Below are 22,067 nucleotides of genomic sequence, written 5' to 3' on the forward strand. Positions count from 1 at the left end.
GGGATCAGACTTTGTATGAGCGGAAATCATTTCCATCTCATGTTTCAATGGTGCATTTTACTCAGCACTGGTCATCTCTTATCATGGAATTGATCACAGACTGCAATCGATATAATCTCCATCAGCTATCCACTTCTATTCTCTCCGGGGTCACCAGGAAGCTGTCCCAAAGGGTCTGTATAACAAAATGTTCCATCTGAGTAAACAGATGGAGCTTTGTCTCTATAACAGGGGTGAAACATATAAAAGGCACCAAAAGTGAGTCTATTTGTGATCAGCTTGTTAGTTTATCTGTGATGTATAAATTCTATATTCCCCGCTGACACTCAGTCAGACACTCCCCATTGCACTGGTTCTCTAAAAAAGACACAACCCCTTCCTATTTCTCCAGTACATGTCTTACTCAACTCAGCCAGTACAGAGCACTGGAGAAGATACCAAAAACCATACCAAGTAATTGTGCTGTTGCCAAATCCGTTAGGCCCTTTTAACATGTGCAGTAGAAAACTGTATGGATAGTTGCTCCAAATTGCACAGCAAACTGCTGCTTTGGGCCCAGAGGTTGCTGCACATGTTACATGTTGAGGTTGCAGAGTGCTGCACATGTTGCCCTGAGATTCTTCCTACAAAGAAGGAAGTGTAACCAGGTGGCCAAAACGACTTGTTGTGTTCAGGCACTGCACTGCAATCCACAACTGCATCCATGTGCAAATGCGTATACTACCTGGTTCCCAAAGGCTCCCATTCAGTTGAATAAGAGTAATTGGGTGCAAAGTTGAGCCTGCCGTAAAGTACTACGGTCAGCTTGGGTCTGATCATATCTTACAATCTTACATTGTATACCTGGTTGGTTGTTCCTGGAGTATATGTAGCCTGCTGTATTTAAACCCCAAAACTGAACTTCTTTTTGCAAAGCCCAGGTCCATAGTGCTAGCCTTTAAGAATGCTTGGACTACTTTTAGACCTGCGACATTAGATTGGTAACCTCCTCTGAGGGACAGCTGGTGACATGACAACGGACTGTAAAGCGTGGTGGAATATGTCGGTGATATATACGAGAAATACTGGATAATATTTATCTGGTGGAGAATCTTTCAGATCTTTGTGTTTTCAATGTCAGTGGTTGCTTCTCCACTAGAAACTTAATCAAAGATTGAGGATAAAAGTCCTTTATAAAAGTCCGGCTTAATGTAACGGCTTGTTACTATGTTAAAGCAGAACTAAGGGCCCGTATTACAAAATTGCAAGCACACAGAGTTTTTTCACTTTTGCAATAAAACATGCCGTGCGTGTGACGAGGTTATGAGTGAGGAAGTCATTAGTAGGCCATTGGAGGAGCGAAGAGAGTGGTTATTTTTCTATCAGGTCAGAATGGTAAGTGGGACAACGCAAAGCACAAACAAGATGGGTGAAGATCTGTCACTCGGAAGAGGAGCAGAGGAATAGGGCAGCACCCACCATGGAGCAAGGACAAGTAAGTGAATACTGTGAATAAGGCAGGGAGGTTTTCTGTCATTGCCTGTCCCTTCACCAATAAAGGGCCTGTCTGGTTGCAATTTATATTTTCAACATCTACTCCTCCTCCATCCTCCTCCTGTGTCACTGTCTATATCTGTCTGTCATTTGCAACCCTTATTTAATGTACAGCACTATGTAATATGTTGGTGCTATATAAATCCTGTATTGTTCCTGTGGCCCATTGGAAACAATTTCCTTCTCGCCATATAGACACAACAGGAAATGATAGAAGATCTCTACAAATCGAGTGCTAGCAGATGGTTGTCATTGGAGCAAGCTTCACCATTGGAAGATTTCTGTCCTGGTGACAACTTACTTTTAAGCTCTGGGGTTGACAGGGTATTCACCCATCACCGCTATACTGGGTTTACATTTCATTTTAAGGAGTTTTTTTAGACTGGCACTTTAACAAATGTATGGGAATCCAGTTTAGGGGCTCAGACCTGCAGCAGATCCTACGCTGCTACCTGCACTTTGTCAGTTGCTCGATCACTCGGCACCACAGTTCTTAAAAAAAAGGCATCTGCAGATTTGACTGCAGTGTGAACTGCTCACTGCCGTCTTCATTCATTCTCAACGGGGCTGCCGTTATGATGGTTGTCTTGCTCTTAAATGATCTTTGTGCATGGTTGTTGGCCACCAGTAGATGGTGCTGTGTACAACAAGCTCTATAACAACTGCTCATTATGTCTCAAGAGTTTGTTACACACTTACAATGACAACACTATGCCATCTACTGTGTGACTTGAGTATATTTGAATATATACAGTACATTGAAGTTTCTGTTATATTTTGATGTCATGGTCTTGGAATTTACTATGCTGATGTCTGTTGATAAAACCTGGAGTGAGGATAACCACTAATCTAAATGAGCCCTATAGCCATTACATGGCACATTGTGCAACACCCAAATAAAGATCAAATATCTGTAAAATTGGAATTTCCCCATGTGCATCGTGCAATCAGGTTGTTGTTTGTCCCATTTTGTTCATTCGATGGGCCTTCATGTAAAAGTGGGAAATATACCTAGGGGTCTGTATTGCTCCTTACCAGCCAGGTGTGATGAGGGCCTTCAGGAAATGCTAGGTGCTTGGCTTGTCACCATTTTTGATGCCCTGCACCAGAACAAGCATGCTGTCAGCAAAGACCTGGCCAAATAGCTACACCTGCCCTATACACTAGCTCCAGTGACAAGCTAAAGCATGAAGATCAACATGATCAACCAGCCAGCAGGGTTGAGCAACAGCAGTCTACTTGTTTCAACAGAAACGTGGAGTGTACTTTCCCCTTTAGACCCTTTCATCAAATAAAGCTTCGGCAATGAGCAGACAATGTACTTTAACACTGACATACTGCTTACTGCTCAACAAAACATAGTTAAATAGTGAGAAAGCAAATCATATGAAGTCTGCCAATAACAAAGATGGCGGTGCCGGGGGCTGCACAGGGGCGATGACGTCACTGATTCCCGTCCCTTGCTGATGACGCGCTCTGTTAGCAGTAGGAGAATCTGCTCTTCGCTGTCATGGATCCAGGCGGGTAAATATGAAGCTGGGGGATCACTAGTTACTAGTTGTCAGTCTGGTTATTCGTGCAGTTGTCTTGTAATCTTCATAGGATGCGTGGTGTTACTTACCTGATATGTAAAGCTGTGATTCCCCCCTGAACAGGTTGTGGGCAGCACATGTAGCTGGTGTATTATGTAAACATTGCAGGATATTTGTGCAAAAGTGTTGTGATGGGAATGTTCAGGTATAAATTGGAAAGGGATAAAGATTGCCCCCCCCCCCCCTTCTCCATAAGCACTTGTAAATAAATGTATTCTAGTAGGATACATAGGATACTTCATGAGCCTGTGCGGGGTATACTCACTTTTCCTCTTCTCTCCAGTTTGGGTGTTGGGCACAGAAAGCGGAAAGCGCAGGGCCAGGGACTGTCCACTCACCCAGTATGACGTGCTGGTCACCAAGCCTCAGCGTGATCCCCATATGGCATAAAAGTCCATCTGCCCAATCTGGTCAGATGAGGGTGACTTTCCATTTCCCATTTTCATGTACTGTGGTTCCTTCTATGTTCTGTATTGGCAGGGGCAAAACTGCAAATCATGGGGTCCCTTATCAATAGCTTGATGGGGCTCCCCCTACTAATGGTTATTTTATGGCCATATAGTGCAGCCAATATGAACCCCTTCCCCCAAAGCAAAGTAGCACAGCAAGGGAGGAATAAAAGTATTGACCTTCACCAGTGTCAGAAGCAGTCCTCCCAGTCCTTATCGGTCAGGTAATCCCTGTGCTTTGTATTGACAGTGGTTGAGTAGTTCCACAAGACATGTGGGCAAGGCTGACAACGCTGAGTCTGCAAAAACGCTTTGTGTTGTCAGCCTACAGCAGGACTTAGGAGCTGAATGTATTTCTAGAAGATCAGCAGTTATATATCTGTACTCACTGGGTCTTTACATGGATAAATCACAGAGAAATAAGTATACATGGCAGAGATAAACCGCATAAGCTTTGAATTGAACATAGAGAGATAAAATAAGTTTGTGCCCTGCGTTTTACAAACTCCCAGATTTCTAGCATCTAGTACAGGTTCTTTTTAACAATAGGCAACCCGCTGAAATAACTTTAGGATCTTCAGGGAACCTCTTCTAAAATGAATATATCCACAGCTCACAGTATATTAGTGTGGTGGTCAGTGGGAAGAATTCCTCGTACATTGCTGGACATTGGGAAGAATGTCACCCTTACAGATAGCCAAAAAGATCATTGGTGTCACCTAAATTGACCTGAGAGGTGCTAACTGCTCATTGCTCAAGGAACCCCCAGCAACCACTGGGGTAAAAGAAACATGATCTACATATCAGTCAGGGTGAACCATTATGTTTGCCACTGATCCCACCATGAATTTGCAGCCATCACACAGTTCTCCTTCGATTCATTTGTACCATAAACACTTCCTCATTTATTGTTTGCGCTTTTTCACATCAATCAATGTAAATGGCTGAGATGTGAAAGCGGTTATGTTTGTAACGTTGCCTCTTCTGATGCAAACATGAAATATGGCACTGTCTGACATTGTTCTTGGAAATGAGGTATACAGCCGTCCCTGGAGGGGGACTATCCGCTTAACTGATTTCTTCACCGCATCCTAAAACAGTTCAATGTTTAGATTAAAAGAGTGTAACACCTCTGTCTGTTAAAACGTGTTCCTGAGCAATAACCCTTTTTTTTCCAGATGCTGAAGGGCCATTTCAGAAGTTTGAAACTAAACCTGAAAAGATGTCGGTGTGTCTGACAGAGGAACAGAAGAAAAAGATTGAGGAGAACCGGCAGAAGGCATTGGCGAGGAGAGCCGAGAGACTTGCTGTGCAGAGGAATGGGATTAACCAGACCGCTGCTGTCTCTTCCAATGTTCAGACGTCGTCCATGCAACAAAACCAGCAGCAAGGATTTAATGTTCCCCCAAGCAGCAAAGAACTCAACCAAAATAATAGTTTTAGGTTTACCGCTTCCAAACCTGGAAGTTTTAACTTGCACTCCATAGGTGGTACTAACAATCGGCTACCTGCACCAACCTCCCTTCCATCTGCGCCAAGTTTTCCCTCCATTTCAAGGACGGAGACGCATCAAAATGCTTCGGCACCTTTGCCAACCAAAGTGGACTCTTTTCAGCCCAATCCTTCTAAGAACTTTAACACTTCAGCAGCTCCAAACCAAAGCTGTGAGCCGTCCAAACCCAACTCATACAAATCTACGGATTCATCTATTGGTGTTGTAAAAGATAGCATGGGACCTGTAAAGAGTACCAGTAACGTGTCTAACTTTTATGGCAACAGCTCCAAATTTGCTTCCGCTGCCGGAAACAAGACAGCTGCAAATTTCAGAGAGAAGGCAGTCAGCAGTTGCACTGTGGATACGACCCAGACTAAAAAACCAGTGGCGGTCACAAAAGGAAGGTGCATAAAACATGGCGAAGATCGGTTCCGTGTTGAAGTGGGTTACCAAGCAGAACTCATTGCTTTGTTTAAAACAATCCCCAGCAAAAATTATGGTGAGTTATTACATGATGTGGTTTTTTTTATTAAAATAACTAGAAAGGATAGGTAGAGAGAGGGCTTTTTAAGGCTTGCGATTTAAGTTAAATTTACTCGGATAAAGATTATTTATATCAAGAAAAAAATATATATGTAAGCTTTTAACATTTTAACATCCATCAATAAATCATCAATTTATCAAAATTTGGGATCAAATAATCAATTCGTTATCAAAAATAGTATCGCAGTCTCTGAACCCGACGAAACGTTGATAGGCTTCCCCTGAGATTATTAGAGACACTTAATAAATCAATGCTCGCTTGATCCTGTTTTGAGATAGTGGTGTGTAGAAAACAAAGGTGTGCTCTTGAAGTACTTTTTTATTGCAGAGTTGAATATCTGGGAAATAATATGCACATTAATCTAGGTTTGGTAATTCTCACTCATCTTTGTGGAGAAAAGAAAAGATTTCTAGTTATTACTTTGTCTGCTAGGCAGACAGAAACATGCTACTGCACTACACAAATTAATTAACAATCTTCTCTAAACAGTCCCCTGCGGAAGCATATCGGCGAAACGTGTCGGGTTCAGAGACTGCAATACTATTTTTGATCACGAATTGATGATTTGATCCCAAATTTTGATAAGCTGATGATTTATTAGGGCTTAAAACCAAAACTAATAGAGAAGAGTTTGCCTCTATACCCTTCCCTTTTCCCTGACTAATTTATTTATCATATGTAATGTATTGTATTTATTTTTTTGTATAGTTTTGGATATAGAGTGGGTATTAGAACCCCTCCTGGGTTTTCATTCAATACATTTTGCCTGAACAGAACCATTTGGTTGAATTTAAATGCCAATTGTGGGTCAGGTCTTTCTATCCAGATCTATACCTGGCCTGACAAATTGGCACAGAATTGGCCCAAATCTGGTGAAAATATTCCCAAGAAGGGTGGAGACTGTTAAAGCAACAAATTGGTGGAAGGACAAATCCTTGCCCATGATTTTGGAATGGGATGCCCAACATGCTCATATATATGATGGTCAGATGTCTACTAACCTGATATAAAAAGTGTACACAGCCCTGTTTAATGCCAAGATATGTAAAACAATGAGACAATAAATTATTTCCAAACCTTTCCCACCCTTAATGTGACCTTTAACCTGTACAATTCAATTGAAAAACAAACAAATCTGTTAGGAGTAAAACAGAAAAAATAAAAACATATGATAAGCTGGTTGCATATGTGTGCACACTCATATTTTATTACTTTGTTGAAGCCTCTTTTAATGTAATTCCAGCTTTCGGTCTTCTTGGATTGGAATCTATCAGCATGGCACATCTTTATTTGGCAATATTTGCTCACTTTTCCTTGCAAAAGCGCCCTAGTATGTGAGGCATCTCTTGTGTACAGCCCTCTTCATGTCACCCCACAGAATTTTTTATTGGAATTAGGGCTGGGCCATTCCAAAACATTTTTTTTTACTGGGAAGCCATTCCTTTGTTGGTTTGGATGTATGCATGGGTTTTTTTTTTGTGTTGAAAAGTGAAAGAACTCCTCTTCATCTTCACTTTTCTACCAGTCACCTGAAAGTTTTGGGTCAAAACTAATTTTGGTATTTGCAACTGTTCATAATTCCCTCTGCCTTGACTAAAGCTCCAGTTCCAGCTGAAGAAAAGCAACCACAAACCATGATACTGCCACCACCATGCTTTATCGTGGAGATGATATTGTTTTGGTGATCTCAGTACTATAGGGTTGCAAGATGTAAGTCTTTTCTTACAAAGAAAAAATACCCAGGACCTGCTACAATTTGCTAAATTCATTAAATATTGAAATAGGCCTGGAAGATTCCCAGAAGGGAATGTTTAAGGGAATGTCTGATTCCCTGTTTAATAAATAGTCTAAAATTTCCCAAAAGCATGCACAACCCGGCTGTTTTTGGGTGGTTACTGATAAGTTAGGTCACGTTACAGGGGCCACCACTTGCCTACAGCATCTTCCCACCCAACCTACAAAATATTCTGGAGAGAATACTTAGGTTATAGGTCACATTAAAGGTGGAAAAAATGTTGAAATCCTGGCCTTTTTTTTACATCACAAGCATGGTGTATACACTTTTTATTTCCATTGTATATAATATATAGCAAAAATCCGATACTAAATATGAAAGAAAACTGGAAAAGCTGGGGTTTATCAGCAGTTTGAACATGCATTTCAAATATCGAACAAGCATAGGGAAAAAAAAAACAAACAAAATGACAAATTACATCTCTGGCACTGTCTGCACATCACCATCACACCAGCATGCCTACATTGCTGCCCTTAGAAAACACCCTTTCATCCAGAGGATACCTTGAATTCCAGGTTTTCATCTTCCCTGGAGAATCCCTGTCCTCATATTATTTCCAACAAAATTCTGTAATGTTCTTAATATATCCCCTGAGGAAGCCTATCACCGAAATGCATTGGGAATGTGATGTTTCATTATTATATGGAACCTACTTAGATTTTTTGTAAAGACATCAGGCACCATATTCCATGATATTCTAAATGGGAATGGCTTACCTACGTTGAATGTAATGTGCTGGGATGTAATATGCCATTTTGTTTGTTTTTTTTTCCTTGTGCGATATTTGAAAGATAATATGTCAAAATTACTGATAACCCCAGCTTTTTCTGTCTTCTTTCATATTTGACCCTTTAATAATGGGATCAACACCAAAACCTTTAAACTAAGAACGAGGATTTGGTGCTATTGTACTTACAAATAAAATCTGATATTCAGTTGCTCCTATCCTCCATAGTTTAGCCCTTGCTTCTACAAAACATCTTGGTCTGGCCTTTCTATGTTTATTCACAAATTTCAGATATTTGTATTACACACTTCTGGGTGGCATTGAGGATGGACTACACCCAGCTCTAGATGCCAATTTTCTCCGGCACTTTCTTCTCATCGCCCTGAAATAATTTTTTAACCAATAGGGGACTTTGCATGTTACCAGAAATGCAGAGTCTGTGCAATCATTTTGCAGTTGCAGCCATTCACAACCTAATAATTATCGGTTTAGGGAATTAGCTGTGTTGTCATCTGCTGCAATTGGTTTCAGTTATAGATCTGTTACTATACAAATGAAGATTTATAGGTCTGCAGAAATGTTTTTTAAGCCAGGTGCGAAGAAATTGTAGGTGGGTTGCTGCTCCTGTATTGTGACCCAACTCATCAGTGACCACCTAAAAACAACTGGGTGGTTAGTGGAAAGTACCAGGTGATGTGCCCAGCAAAAAGGGACCGCGGAGAACACTGGACTGGTAGGATGCACTCAATTGATTTCTTGTATTCTGCATGTTTATGACTGACACCAAACTGTCTTTTCTGTGTGTCCTAGATCCTGCAACCAAGATGTGGAACTTTAACCTCGAAGACTACACCACCCTCAGTAAGTTATTACCAGCGGGCACAGCTGATTGTTTTATAATCAAGCAATGAGGGTTCTTTAAACACAAAGACAACACAAAAAAACAAAACCAAGAGGGAGTGACACCATGAGCAAGGATTTGTGTAATGTTTTCCTCAAAGGCCAACTTGGATAACTAGTTGCACAGTATGATTGGCATTTTGATACTTCATCATGGGTTATTAACTCCCTGATGTGGATGTATACATGCTGGTTAACCTTTGGTGCTGTATATACTTTGCCTGCCATTGAAGCAGTCTTATTGGTTGTATGATAATTACCTTAAAGGCTAATTGGAGCTAACTAAATGGTAAAGGTTGTTGAAAGTGATCTTCTGCATGTGATATTTCCCCTGAAGAAGCTGGTTATTCCCACAAAGCGTGCCCGATTTATATAAATATTATTGAAAATTACATTAATTTGGGGTCATGGAAAAGGAATTCAGATACCCATCCATGATGATTCATTGGCTTATCCTCCTGCAGAACAGTAACATAACTGCACCATACAAACTGGGTGGTCATTTTCAATATAATATGAAGAGAATTCAGTTCTTTAAAAAAAAAAAATGGGTTACTTCAGCTTAGGGGAAAGGGGCACAAAGTATACCCAAGCTTGAGCTGTATATTATAGCGCACTTATCCTATTCTATCTCTGTTCCACAATATCCTATTAAGAACATGGGTGAGAGATGCTGAATTCAATTGATAGGATGTGATTGGTTAGCTATAAGGATTCTCCCTGGGATTTTTTTTTAACTTGGGTGGGAAGAAGCTGTAGGTTAGTGGCAGCCCCCCTGTATTGTGACCCAGCTTTTAAAAAAACAGCATGGTGGTTACTAAAAAGTGCCAGTTGGTATGCCCGGCTAAAGGGGGCTAGGGAGAACATTGTATATATTCAAGTGCAATGCCCTCTGTATGCAGCTTTTATGTTCACATGTAGATTTGAGTTGAACAATGGGTGTCCAAATACTGAAAGTTATAATTGGATCTTATTTCTCTATGAAATTCGAAAATATTTTTTGATATGTTTAGCGCATGGCTGTTGCAGTTGGAACAAACAATGGAGCAACAGTCATCCATTACAAACACTTAAAATGCTATAACTTTTTTTCATTAAGCACCTATACAAGTAAACAAGTGCCAAAGCCCTGATTAAAAGGGACCCATGGAATCTTCCAAATTAATTGACTTGTCTTTTTTCATCCTATATGAAGAAATAAAAAAAAAAATGTCTTCTGCTCTGGCGCTCTAGCTATTGTATTTGATGTAAAAAGGGAGAAAATGCTTAGGAAAAAGAAAAACTAAGGCATCCGCTAGGCTGTTTAACTCATCTGGACTGGTTAGCTACTGTTTATTACATTTTGTTCTTCGGTTTACATACACATTTATTATGGCCTCTGTATTATTTTCTAGAGCATTAGCTGCATGTGACAACTGGCCACTCCCTTCCATGATATATGCCCGCTCAGAGTTACACTGACTTAAATAGCTCTGGGAAGAATGGTTTATCCATTTAAAAGCCTTGTCAGACCTGAGCAATAATGTATGAGGGAATGAGTCTGTGTTTCCAATGAGGATTTGCAATCTGTGCATAAAAAGACACTCTCCAGAGATGGATGTAAACAGCCAGACCTGACCTGAAATGTAAGGTGAATTGCTTGGACATGACGTGATTTGCATTTCCCCTGCTTGGTAAAAAGAGAAAAAAAAATCTGCTTTTATTATTATTATAAATAAACAATATTTTTAGAGCCAACATATTATTCAGCACTGTACATTAAATAGGGGTTGCAAATAACAGACAGATACACACAGTGACACAGGAGGAGGAGAGGACCCTGCCCAGAAGATTTTACAATCTAAGAGGGAGGGAAAGTAGCATACGATAGGTGGGGGGATATGGATTGGTGGGAAGTAGTGAGGGTTTAAGAGACAGAAGAAGGCGGATAAGTCAGGTTGAAGCACTGGATTTTGAGTGCTCTTTTAAATGAACAGAAAGTAGGAGCAAACCGAATAGGGCGAGGAAGACCATTCCAGAGATTTGGGGCAGCTCTAGAAAAGTCTTAGAGCCGTGCGTGTGACGAGGTTATGGGGGTCATTGGAGGAGTGAAGAAAGCGGCTAGGGGAGTATATCCTTTTAATTGAAGCCCTATAAAAAAGTGGTATTGTAGTATTTCAGTAAATGGATCTGATCCCCCATCCAGTCCAGGATTAAGGGCTTCACTTTCCCCTCTTCCACAAGCATCAATGTCCAAGTGGTTCTCCTTCAGCTGCTCAGCTTTAAAACAGAACTGAAAAAAAAAACTTACCTTTACTTCGGCAGATCCCTCTGGAGCTTTCCTGGATTGGTTCCCACGCCATCCTGGAATCCTCCTTTATCCTGGCGCGGAGGAAGCTCCGGGTGCTGCCATCTTCCTCCGTTGTCTTTTTTCTTCTGGCTTTGTCAACCAATCTTGCACTACTTAGGCATGAGATTTGGTGAAGTACCTGCTGTAAATGGGGGAAAAAAGCATGCCGAGCTCACTGTGTACGTGTGAGACTGGCATGCTCCTTCGGGCTTGTGCAGAAGGAGCAGCCAGAAGCCTCCTGGTATACGTGATGTATGTATGTCACAGTGGTAAAGACAGAAGGGAAGGGGCATAACTTTTTTTTTTTTAGACAACCCTTGTAAGGTAAGAATTATTTTTTTTAAAAATAAAAAAATAATTCTTACCTTACAAGGGTTGTCTAACCTTTTTATGCAAAGTAGTAAAAGTAAGTTATTATATTAGTTACCTTATTTATTAGACAAGCCTTATCTTGTCTATGTATCTATTTATATTTAGACTGTTGCAACAAACTTATATATGTCATTCCTGTGCACAGATAGAAATATGAGGAGTAGAGATTACTGAACACTGATTTTTGGAAGTTGTTTTATAAATGACGTCAATTTCTTTTTACCTTACAGACACAAAGACCAGAAAGTGGAACTTTTTGTTGGAGGACTACCAAAAACTAAGTGAGTTACATTTCTTTTATGTAATTTTTTCACGTCTGTGCTGCTAAATGCTTAGAAGGCAGCTTTAAGGTAAAGCCTTGGAATGGTTATTTTTCAGGTCAGCATATGTAGGTTGACCTCATGTGAACTGTTATGTCAATGTTGTGCCCGCAGCCTATTCCTGAGCGAGCTAAATTTCTAATTGATTCATTCAGGGAAAAGTCATGCCAGGTATCCTGCATGCAATATACTAGAAATAAACTGTCACTGATGCACATACGATAAGAACCGCATACTTATTTTGCACCCTGTAAAGGATCATATGTCAGTCACACAAGTTGCCCAGCAAGCCATGTGACCAGTGCCTTGGAAAGGGTGCTTTTTATGTTAAAAAACATCCTTTTATTGACTGCAGGTAAACTGTATGTGTAAAGAACTAATGGCATCTAAAACTATATCCATATCTTAAGTTATTCTTAGGCCCACACATACACTGTTAATTTTTGAGGGAACCCATTACAAAAAAGACCGATATGGAGGCCATGAAAAGTATATAGGGGGTCTTTGTGTTTTTTGCCTTATTCTTAGGATGTACTGAAGGAATGGTTTTCAGTGACAACCGCTTTCTTCTTATTCATGTTTTTATCTTTTATTCACTATGTATTGTGGCATGCAAATCTGCATCAACATACTTCTGACAACGCACAATTTACAGCAACAGAATCACCTTTTATTATTAATAAGCCACCATTAGGCTCCATCCCAGTGACTGCCTAGGTAGAAAGCAGATATCCAGCCTGCTGCAGGTAGAAGAATACCTTCAGTCTCCTGTCCCTTTAACATCAATGTTCCCCCCAGCCCCTTTCAGCTGCCCCCCCATGCGCACCCCCGGTAACCTCCTGGCTATTTTTGGGTGGTCACTGGAAAGTTGGGTCACAATAAAGGGGCCACCACCCACCTGCAGCTTCTTCCCAACCATGAAAAAAAAAATTTTGGAGAGAACCTTATAAATTATTGGCAAGCTATAAAAGCTATATCAGGGGCAGATGTCAGTGTCAAACATTTGTGAGCACAGCTGAGAACATTTTTGAAGCATGTGGATATAGAGGATGACCCTTGATGATGCCTAAACAAAAAGCTCCACCAAAGAAAGATGAAGACTGTGACATAAGGGGATGTACAGCATTTCTGACCATTGGTAATAAATCACAATAAATCCCACACGATACAATGAAAGCTGTATCTCATTTTGGGTTCTTTAAAGCCGGTCTGTCTATGTGCAGACGCAGCTGGATCTTGCTGCGAGAAATGTACATATTTACTCTGCTAAATGGAGCTCGTGAAAAGAAGGTTTTATCTCCGGAATGAGTCTATTTTGCAAATAATTGTTTATGAAGCTTAACATTCTTCTCCACCCCCTGCTCGGTGCAGGCCCAGCTCTCAATCAGGCTCGGATAAAAAGGTTGTTTTAGGGGATTTTGTGCTTCATGCCGGCCAGTGCGGTTCTGAAATTGCGGCTGTAAAAAAAAAAAAGCGTGCTGTAATAACCGGGGAAATTGCAGCAATTATTTAGCACCTAATTTTATTTGAACAGTATTCACTGTAATGTCATAAAGCCTCTTCGCATTTTTTTTCCTCTCCACTGTTGCAAGCGCATTTAACCCCTTTGCTGGCAGTCATAGTTCTTTCAGCTCCTTCCACTGATAAAAACCTAATGGAGAACAGCGGGGGATCAGCAGATTGTTGGTCAATGGAAGGATTATGGGTCAATTATTAGGATTATTGGTCAGATGCAGCAGGGTATGTATTTCTGATGGGTGTTTACAAAAATTGGGAAAGTGGAAATGAATTTGCAGGAGGTCCCTGGAGCATTTGCACATCATACGTGCTTCCTCGTTGGGTATTTTTTCAGTGCTGACAAGCGTGAGCTCCCCTTCTTTGCCCCATTTGCTGCTGCTGCCCTGCACTGGATTCCCCTATGCCATAGGATAGCCACCATGCACACTGAAGCTACATCATCCCTGCACACAGCTTTATTGATAGAAGACCCCTTTATAGGACTGATTTGGATTTCTTTACGTATTTAGAAATCTTCGGGGCTTCCCAGGAGAGCTTTCAGCAATGACTCCACTGGTCTTATTGCCTACACAGTATGGATTATCTTCCCGAGGTAAATTCAGGTAAGATGAAGATGAGAGAGTCATTTACAGGATCAGGAAACATATTCTCCAGGGACAAAACTGGAGACACTTCACAGAGTCCTGGAATATCTGCTACCCTAAAGCCTTAAAGTGTACACCCATCCGGAAGACGTGACCACAATACATGTCAGTGGTGAATTTTAGTTGTCTTTGAACAATAAATATATCTTATGAAAAGACAATGGATCATTTGCTTCTCTATGTGAGCTCCTCTGCTATCCACATCATTGAAAACTTTCCACATTTAAAGTGGAATTTTAATGTAAAAGGTGAAGAGACCTTTTCCCCCCACAAACTCAGTGCGTCTCGCACTCTTGGCTTTCCTGTTTATTCCGGCACTAGACGGCAAGTGCAGCCATGTTTTCTTCAGTGTTCTTTTTCATGTCACCTGAACCTGCACTGTGCAGGTGGGAGATTGGGAGGCGTGTCTTCCACCACAAAATGAAAAAAAAGGCTGATCTCACTGCACTTTTACATTATGGGAAAGGCACTGATGATGCATGTTCAATGTCGGACACACTCAGATGGAGCAGCTCACTAGGATTTGTGATTTAAGTATTCCAGGACGCTCTAGTTTCCTCCCTGAAAAATTGAAAAAAAAATTCTATTACATAAAAGTGACAGCCCCCCCTTGCATAATGTGAAAATTGTGCTGATAGGTTTGCTTTAAAGCAATAGACTGTGCATAATGTTGGCACTTTACAAATATTGATTATTATTATTAATAATAATAATAATAATAATAATAATAATAATAAATAATACTTTTGTGTTTTTTCATATTATATGTGGATTGCCAACCTAAGACACAAAGATGAAGTATAAGCATGAAAACGTAATCTGTGTTTTTTCCATGCAGATCATAGCATACAGTTCAATTAAGATATGGCCTCTTGCAGCATTGCAAAACCTACTTGACCTTATACTTTGCCATTGCTGACAAGAAGCTTGTGAAAGTGCCTGATTGATCCTACTGTGGTCTTACACATCCATAGGACAGCGCTTGACTACGCTGCACTATACTTTCACATGAAAGGATGGGGTGCTGGGGGAGTCACACGAACAAAATATTGGACAGTTCACTTTATTCTCAGCAGTAAATGGACTGGTGGAGAAGTGAAGGGAAAATAAGTATATTCAGGAGGCAGTGTTCAACCCAGAAAGTTTTTTAAGCCAGATGAGAAGAAAATGTAGGTGGGTTGCAGCCCCTGCATTGTAACCCAACTTATCAGTAACCACCCAAAAACAGCTGGTGGTGCACCCGGCTAAAAGGGTTTGGGGAGAACTGCTAAGCTGAAACGCATATTTGTGAGCTGTTTTCCCTGTCAAAGGATTTGTAATTTTGTTCACCCAGTCCTGATCTTAAGGCAGCCCTGCCACTGAACAAAAACAACTACACACCCCAAGCTAAAATGGGGTTGGGGAGAACACTGGCAGGAAGAGGCTGGGTAATAAAATGAAACCTTCATGTGCAAAGTATAGGTTTATTTTAATGTGAAACTGTCTAAAAATGCTAAAATTTAAGGTAGAATTCAGTTCATGGCTTGGTTGAGTTGTAGACAGAAGAGGTGGCTCTTGGGTCCTTTAGCAAGAAAAAGGGGATCCCTTTGGCCTCCTAAGGATTCCATCTGACAACAATTCCTCCCCATGTATAGTTACATTTATCATCCAAGTAATACGGTAAACCCTTTAGACTCCTCCATGAACCACAGCTCTTTAATGCGTATTTATCCTGCAACTATTGTTCCAGGCAAAAGAACCGCTGGCCGTCACAGACAAAATGTTTTATAGCAGATCATTGTTACCCAGCTGCATTGTCACTTTCGCTGAGGAGGGGTGAGATCCCCGGATTCAATAAACGCTTTATAATTACCTGTCAGAAGTCCTCTTGATGTTCAGAAATAAAAGGACACTTCAAATCCATTGTCCTTTTTGTCTGTATGCTCTTTTGGAACTGCTGAGGACGACTTTGTTTTTTTTTCCTTTTTGAAAGCACATATGAATCAAAATGCCAAGTGAGGCTCCTCAAATTAGCCAGCGAGTATTTTCACTGTTTAGCCCTAGTACAGGGATGCACAGCGGCTTCCTGGAAAACAAAATCGGCAGGAAAATCTCAGCCTACAAAAGCGTTTGCAGAAATAATTGCACTTTCCCCGAACTGGATAGCAGAAAGGATTTTTTTTTTTTTATCCTTTACACTTTACGGAATTTCCCTTTATGGCACGGTAGGTGGTTGTTTTTAGTGAGCGGCGGAGCGCAGGTAATTGGAACACGGACGTTCTTATTAGGCTTAGTAGTGCATTAACCACTGTAAACATTGCTCCAAACAAACATCTAGTTGTATGCTGCGCCGTGCACTTTCAAAGCAAAGACGTTCTCATTTTATTCATGCCAGATTTTTTTTTATAATTATGTATCATTCACATCAAATTTAATCAAGGCATAAATAACAAGGCTCAGACGCGTTTAATAAAACACCGCAGAGCTGGGATTCGGTGTTCACTGTGCACAAAACTGCAGAGCCATGCAAAATTGGAAGGAAGTTGTTTGCTGCTGTCACTTGCAACAAAAGCGTTTTTATTGCTTTTAAACAGGACCTGCGTCTAATTAGAGAGCAGGATACTGACTTAATAGAGCAGTGCATGAACAAATACAGTATGTTGAGTAGCTCTTTTGATATTAAACTAGATCAAAATTTAAAAGGATTTGCCACCACCTAGGAAACATCTGGAAATGTAAATAAGCTGATAACAGCCAGGTGTTTACCATTTATAAATATCAACGTGAACTTTTAAAACCCCTTTTTGGTAATTACAATTTTCCACCAATATCAATAAAAAAAAAAGGGTGCAGCACCCCCTAATTAAGTCTTAATCCAGCGCAGAGTCTCCCAGGATACATATGTCACTCATCCCGGGAGGCCCTGGCCCCTCCCTCTGCACATGCCCCGATGTTGCATATACAGTGAGATCTGCTCTCTTTTTTCCCCCCTTTACAGCGGGCTATGTCACCCGATCTGGCACGTACGCAGTGCAAGTTTGGTTGACGTAGGGAGGGAAGGTCCAGCGCCATCGAGGGATCTGCGGTCTTAAAGGTAAGTGTGATTTTTTTTTTATTTTCACACTAGATCCACTTTAAACATCCTCGAAGAAGCAGAGTCAGATTTGTGAAATGTGCCGGGACAGAAAATTTTGGAGGAAATCAAAAGTGGAACTTTATGCAATAAATATATAATCATTTTCTGTCTTTAAACTGTTTGTGATTAGGCTTTGTATCAAAATATGGCTTTGTTTGTGTCAGCACAAAGATTTCATACAGAACAATAAAGTTAATATTAAGAATGTTTTTTTTTAATAATTGTTTGTTGGATTATGTGTAAATTTTTATATGCCAGTGAAGTCCTTTAATCCCAGTCGAGAATGTGGTTGTAAATCAAATGATACCTCTCATCCACTTCAATCCTTTGCTGTCATATGTTCTGGTATTCAAGGCTCTCCCGATGGGGTAAGGTGAACAGCCTGATGGTTTTTACTTATCATGGCACCAATTAACATTTTTCAGCATCTCTCCCATACCAACTCTAACTCTTTCAATTCTGTATTGATATATATCAAACTTTTCTCTCCTATTTTACAGTTTTTACCAGGAGTGTTCATGGAACCCTCAAACAATTCCTGAAGAAGCAGAATCTGCAAAACACGTTGAGATTAGGATTAGATATATATTATATGGATGATTGTAGAAGATTTCCATGTTTTGACTTGGAAATTATATTATAATAATTATATTTTTATTGAAATGGTAAAAACGTTTTTGTTGAATAATTGTAATTAATGAAAAAAGGCCTTAAAAGTCCATGTTGGTGTTGATTGAAATTGGATGTGGTACCTATTTTGTCACAGTTGTTCCCAAAAGCGATAATAAAGAATAATAACAGCCAAGTGAGTACTGAATTTGTGCTGGGTGGTGCACCTGGCTAAAAGGAGCTGGGGAGAACACGATATATCCTGAAATACTGTACTTTTTGGTTTTATTCACTTACTGAACAAATAGCAGTGTACTTCCTGTTCCTAAGCCTTCCTATTTTATGGCCTTATACATCAGCAATGTAAAGTCATCTAATGCGTTGCTGCCTATTTTGGATTGAGATTTAGTGATGCCACCATTTTGCTGTTCTCCTTGCTGGAGAGGACGTTGTACCTGAGGACCTGCAGTGCAAGGCTCTCTCTGCTTCATTAATTTTATGCATTCTGTGCTTCCTTAACCTCTTCTGTTAAATCTTTATCATGTCCACACTAGACATCAGGGAGCATTCCTGACATGATGAAGCAAAGCCTGGCCTCTACAAGATAGCCATCTCCATACAGAGACAAAGTGCAGAACCAGGCATGGTATTTCTGTATTATGGAACAGATCAGCAGCTAATACTGGTGACTAGTCTATTGTCATCTGCCTGCGTTTTGGTAAACAGCTTCCATAGTTCAGGTTCTTGCCCTCCTGTCACAGGGTATAGGGCTAATGCTAAGATGCTTCTAAACATGCATATTGCCTGGCTGGTATGCTGATTCTCTGGTTTTAGTGGATTTGAAGTCAATGACTTGCAGCAGTTATGATGAACAGAAAGTCATGGAGAAGTCAGGATCTCTCTGTGTAGTTGTTCTTGTCCAGTAGCAGGGCTGCCTTAATGTCAGGACTGAGTGAACAAAAATACAAATCATTTAACAGGTAAAACCGCTCATATATATGTTTCACCTGAGCAGTGTTCTCCCCAGCTCCTTTTAGCCAGGCACTCCACCTAGCTTGTTTCAGTAACCACCCGGGTGTTTTTGGGTGGTTACTGAAAAGTTGGATCACAATACAGAGCTGCCACCTGCCTATAGCTTCTTCCCACATAGCTTAAAAAAACATTCTGTGGAAAATACTGCAAAGTATTTAGCTGTTTGCCTGGAGTTCAACTTTAAAGCCAATAATGTCCAGTGCCAGCCTGTGAAAAGCCCTTCTGACCCACTGATATTCCCCACTCCAGCAATCCTCCGCACTAATACCTGATGTCTCAACCTAAAGTGAGTGTCATGTCAAAAGGATTGGCCACTAGGCCTAAGCACTGCATTATAGTAGAAGGTCACAAGCTCATACATACCTAAAAATTCCAGAAGTTTTGCAGGGAGGAAGCACTGGAGAAGTGCGTGTAGGTGGGTTGGGAAAAACTTCACAGAAACTTTGTCAGTTTGCCTTGAATTGCTCATATGGTAATGGATCTTCTGACTTGTCTTGCAGTGGAAGCCATTCATCGCATTCAGCAGGTAGAAGTGGAGCCTCTCCCTAGATCGGTAGTGCAAGCTTTTGCGGCTCAGTTTGAGAAGACTTCCTTAAGTCGTGCCGAGATCCCTGATGTGGACTTGTCTTCCGTAGATTCGAAACTCGTCAGCAGTTTGATGCCGTTCCAGAGGGAGGGAGTCAGGTAGGTTTGTAGATTTAAAGGAGTCAGTAAAGAGATTGGGTTTGCCATATAGTTTTAGTGTTAGTTGGGTGCAATAAAAGCGACAACATTGCTTTAGCATTGTGCTACTGTGAAAGAGGAGAAAGCAAAGTAACTGATGTATTTTATATGTTTGCCTGGAGTTTTGCTTTAATAGTCAAGGAAGCCAAGCTAGACAATGACATGCAATATATTTCACCATTGTGCTGGCCCCTCTCCTCCCCTTTATAGAGAAGCCTGTGCAAGCTGTGTAAAGAACCTATGATCTATCACCTCTCACTGCAGTGTGGGAGTCCTGTCTTCATTGCCTGGGCCATGTCTGCTGAAGGTAATGCAGCATTGTTATTAGTCCTGATCATACAGGGGAACTACCGATTTGATGTACTGCGGGAGAAACATTTGCAGACAAAGGGGTAAATAGGCCGGAAGAGAAAAGGGCCATTTCTTGCATAAACATGCTGGAATGTTGTGACTGGCTGTAAACCAGACATGCATGCCAACAATGGTTCACCAGTTGCTAGTGAACTACAAGCCCCAGCATGCTTTTCCAGGTTAAATATTAAAACCGAGGTGTGCACCGGACTGCTGCCAAATATTTATATTCACTTCATATTTTGCTCATGATATTTGTAGCTGATCATTTATGGCAAATGGTAACTGGGAGCCAGAAAATATCAGCTCCAAAATAATTTATTATTTTTCCTAACTCTTGTATAAACGCACTAACAGCTGAATAGAATTAGATGAGATTAGCCATGGGGTCCTCCCTGATTGTTATCAGCAGAGGTCTCCCGAGGCTATACATTTCTGCCATTGTTCATAGGGACTGATACCATATTAGCAACCTGTATGTTGACTGTCTGCCCCAGTAAATTTATAGGGTGAATTCCTGAAAACAAAACTATACTTACCTTAGAAAAAAATGGGAGCAAGCAGTTCCTTTATTGCAAAAGGGGCAAGCGGTGTCACCATTGGGAATAATCTCACTCTTGCCCCTTGTCCTGGTGGGCACTTTTATTAGGAAAGTAATTGGAAATGAAATACTTTACAAGTACCACCCAACCAGGAATAAAGATTAAATCTTTTGATTGGAACACTTGTTTCAGTCACATCTGGTTTCCCTTTTAAGATGCGATGACTTGTGATGTCGTCAACAGCTTTCCTTTTCTATAAAAGCAAATTGTGATATAAAAGAATTTATTCCGGCATCTCTTTAGACATGCCTGTTTTATTCTATATTCTGAGGGGCTGATAACACAGGAAAAGCATTCACGTCTAAAGGGTGCTAGGGATTTGTTCTTTAAAACACAATGATGAAATGCTGGGATTTGTAGTTTGTGAAGCCCCTTGCCGGCATTCTGGATAGCCGAGGAAACGCTGGCTAGCTCCACCCAGCGCATCCTATACATTCAGAGTGATGAAGAGCGGAAATGTAAAAAACGATTTTTAATGATAATGAAGGTAAGCAAGTTTTTGGGTTATCATGGTAAATTACTATAAACAATGCTGAGCTGTTCATATTGTATGTAGTATTTAAACATTAAAACCTTAGTTGCAATTTAGGTACAAATTACCATTATTAAGTACAAAGTAGGTTAGGCTGGCACATAATTGTCACCAATCCCCATTGTTAGATTGGAAGCCAGCTGACCATATCAGCTTGTGTTGTGTATCGGCAGAAATGTACGGTAATCTTTCTCCATTTCATATAGGGAGAATGGAAGTGGATTGTTTTCCTTTCTACACAGAACAAGAAGTGATTTCAGATTATTTGCTCAGTTTTCCAGCAAGCTGAAACTTCCTAGCAGGAGATAGTTTTTGTGGAGGTTTGGCTGGGCTGGGCATCACTGTTATTAACCTGTATGATTTCACTGTTCCATGTCTGCTCCCTTAATGACTTCCGTTCATTCTCCTTTCTTATCGTACAGCTTTGCCATTTCTCGGGAAGGCCGCCTGCTGCTGGCTGATGATATGGGCTTGGGGAAGACGATACAAGCCATCTGCATGGCAGCTTATTACAAAAAGGAGTGGCCGCTGCTGGTTGTGGCTCCATCGTCTGTCAGATTCACCTGGGCCGAGGTAATCTATTACTGTTTGTATGGTCTACTTTGTTGTAGTGTTCAAAGTGTCTAAAAAGCCAAACCTTTTTCCAAGTTCTGCATAGAGTTTGGAAGAGTTTTAATCGCTGTCATGGTTTTCTGGCTATCTGTTTGCCATTGGGAATGTTTACCCTCGCTGTATGTCCTGGAGGCCAATGTCAGCAGGACAGTATGTGATCGCTAAACCAAAATTTGCCAGGAACCTGATAAGAGGGGAACCTTCCAATGGTAACTCCAGTTGTCTAAGGACTTGCGTGCAAAGCGTGTTTATTGTCACGTATTGTGATGTGCA

The 22,067-nt window shown here is 40.7% G+C and overlaps 1 protein-coding gene across 1 annotated transcript in view; it reads left to right on the forward strand.

Moving 5' to 3' along the window:
- Positions 1 to 2,982: 2,982 nt before the first annotated feature.
- The window catches only part of SMARCAL1 (SNF2 related chromatin remodeling annealing helicase 1), a 28,096-nt gene continuing 9,011 nt past the window's right edge, over positions 2,983 to 22,067 (forward strand). The window contains exons 1-6 of the mRNA XM_072419078.1: positions 2,983 to 3,057; positions 4,753 to 5,568; positions 8,946 to 8,996; positions 11,967 to 12,017; positions 19,475 to 19,658; positions 21,605 to 21,755. Coding sequence (XP_072275179.1) covers positions 3,000 to 3,057; positions 4,753 to 5,568; positions 8,946 to 8,996; positions 11,967 to 12,017; positions 19,475 to 19,658; positions 21,605 to 21,755 — 1,311 coding nt within the window. The 5' untranslated portion in view covers positions 2,983 to 2,999. The remainder of the gene's footprint in view (positions 3,058 to 4,752; positions 5,569 to 8,945; positions 8,997 to 11,966; positions 12,018 to 19,474; positions 19,659 to 21,604; positions 21,756 to 22,067) is intronic.

This window comes from Pyxicephalus adspersus, chromosome 7, assembly GCF_032062135.1.
Source record: "Pyxicephalus adspersus chromosome 7, UCB_Pads_2.0, whole genome shotgun sequence".
NCBI lineage: Eukaryota > Metazoa > Chordata > Amphibia > Anura > Pyxicephalidae > Pyxicephalus > Pyxicephalus adspersus.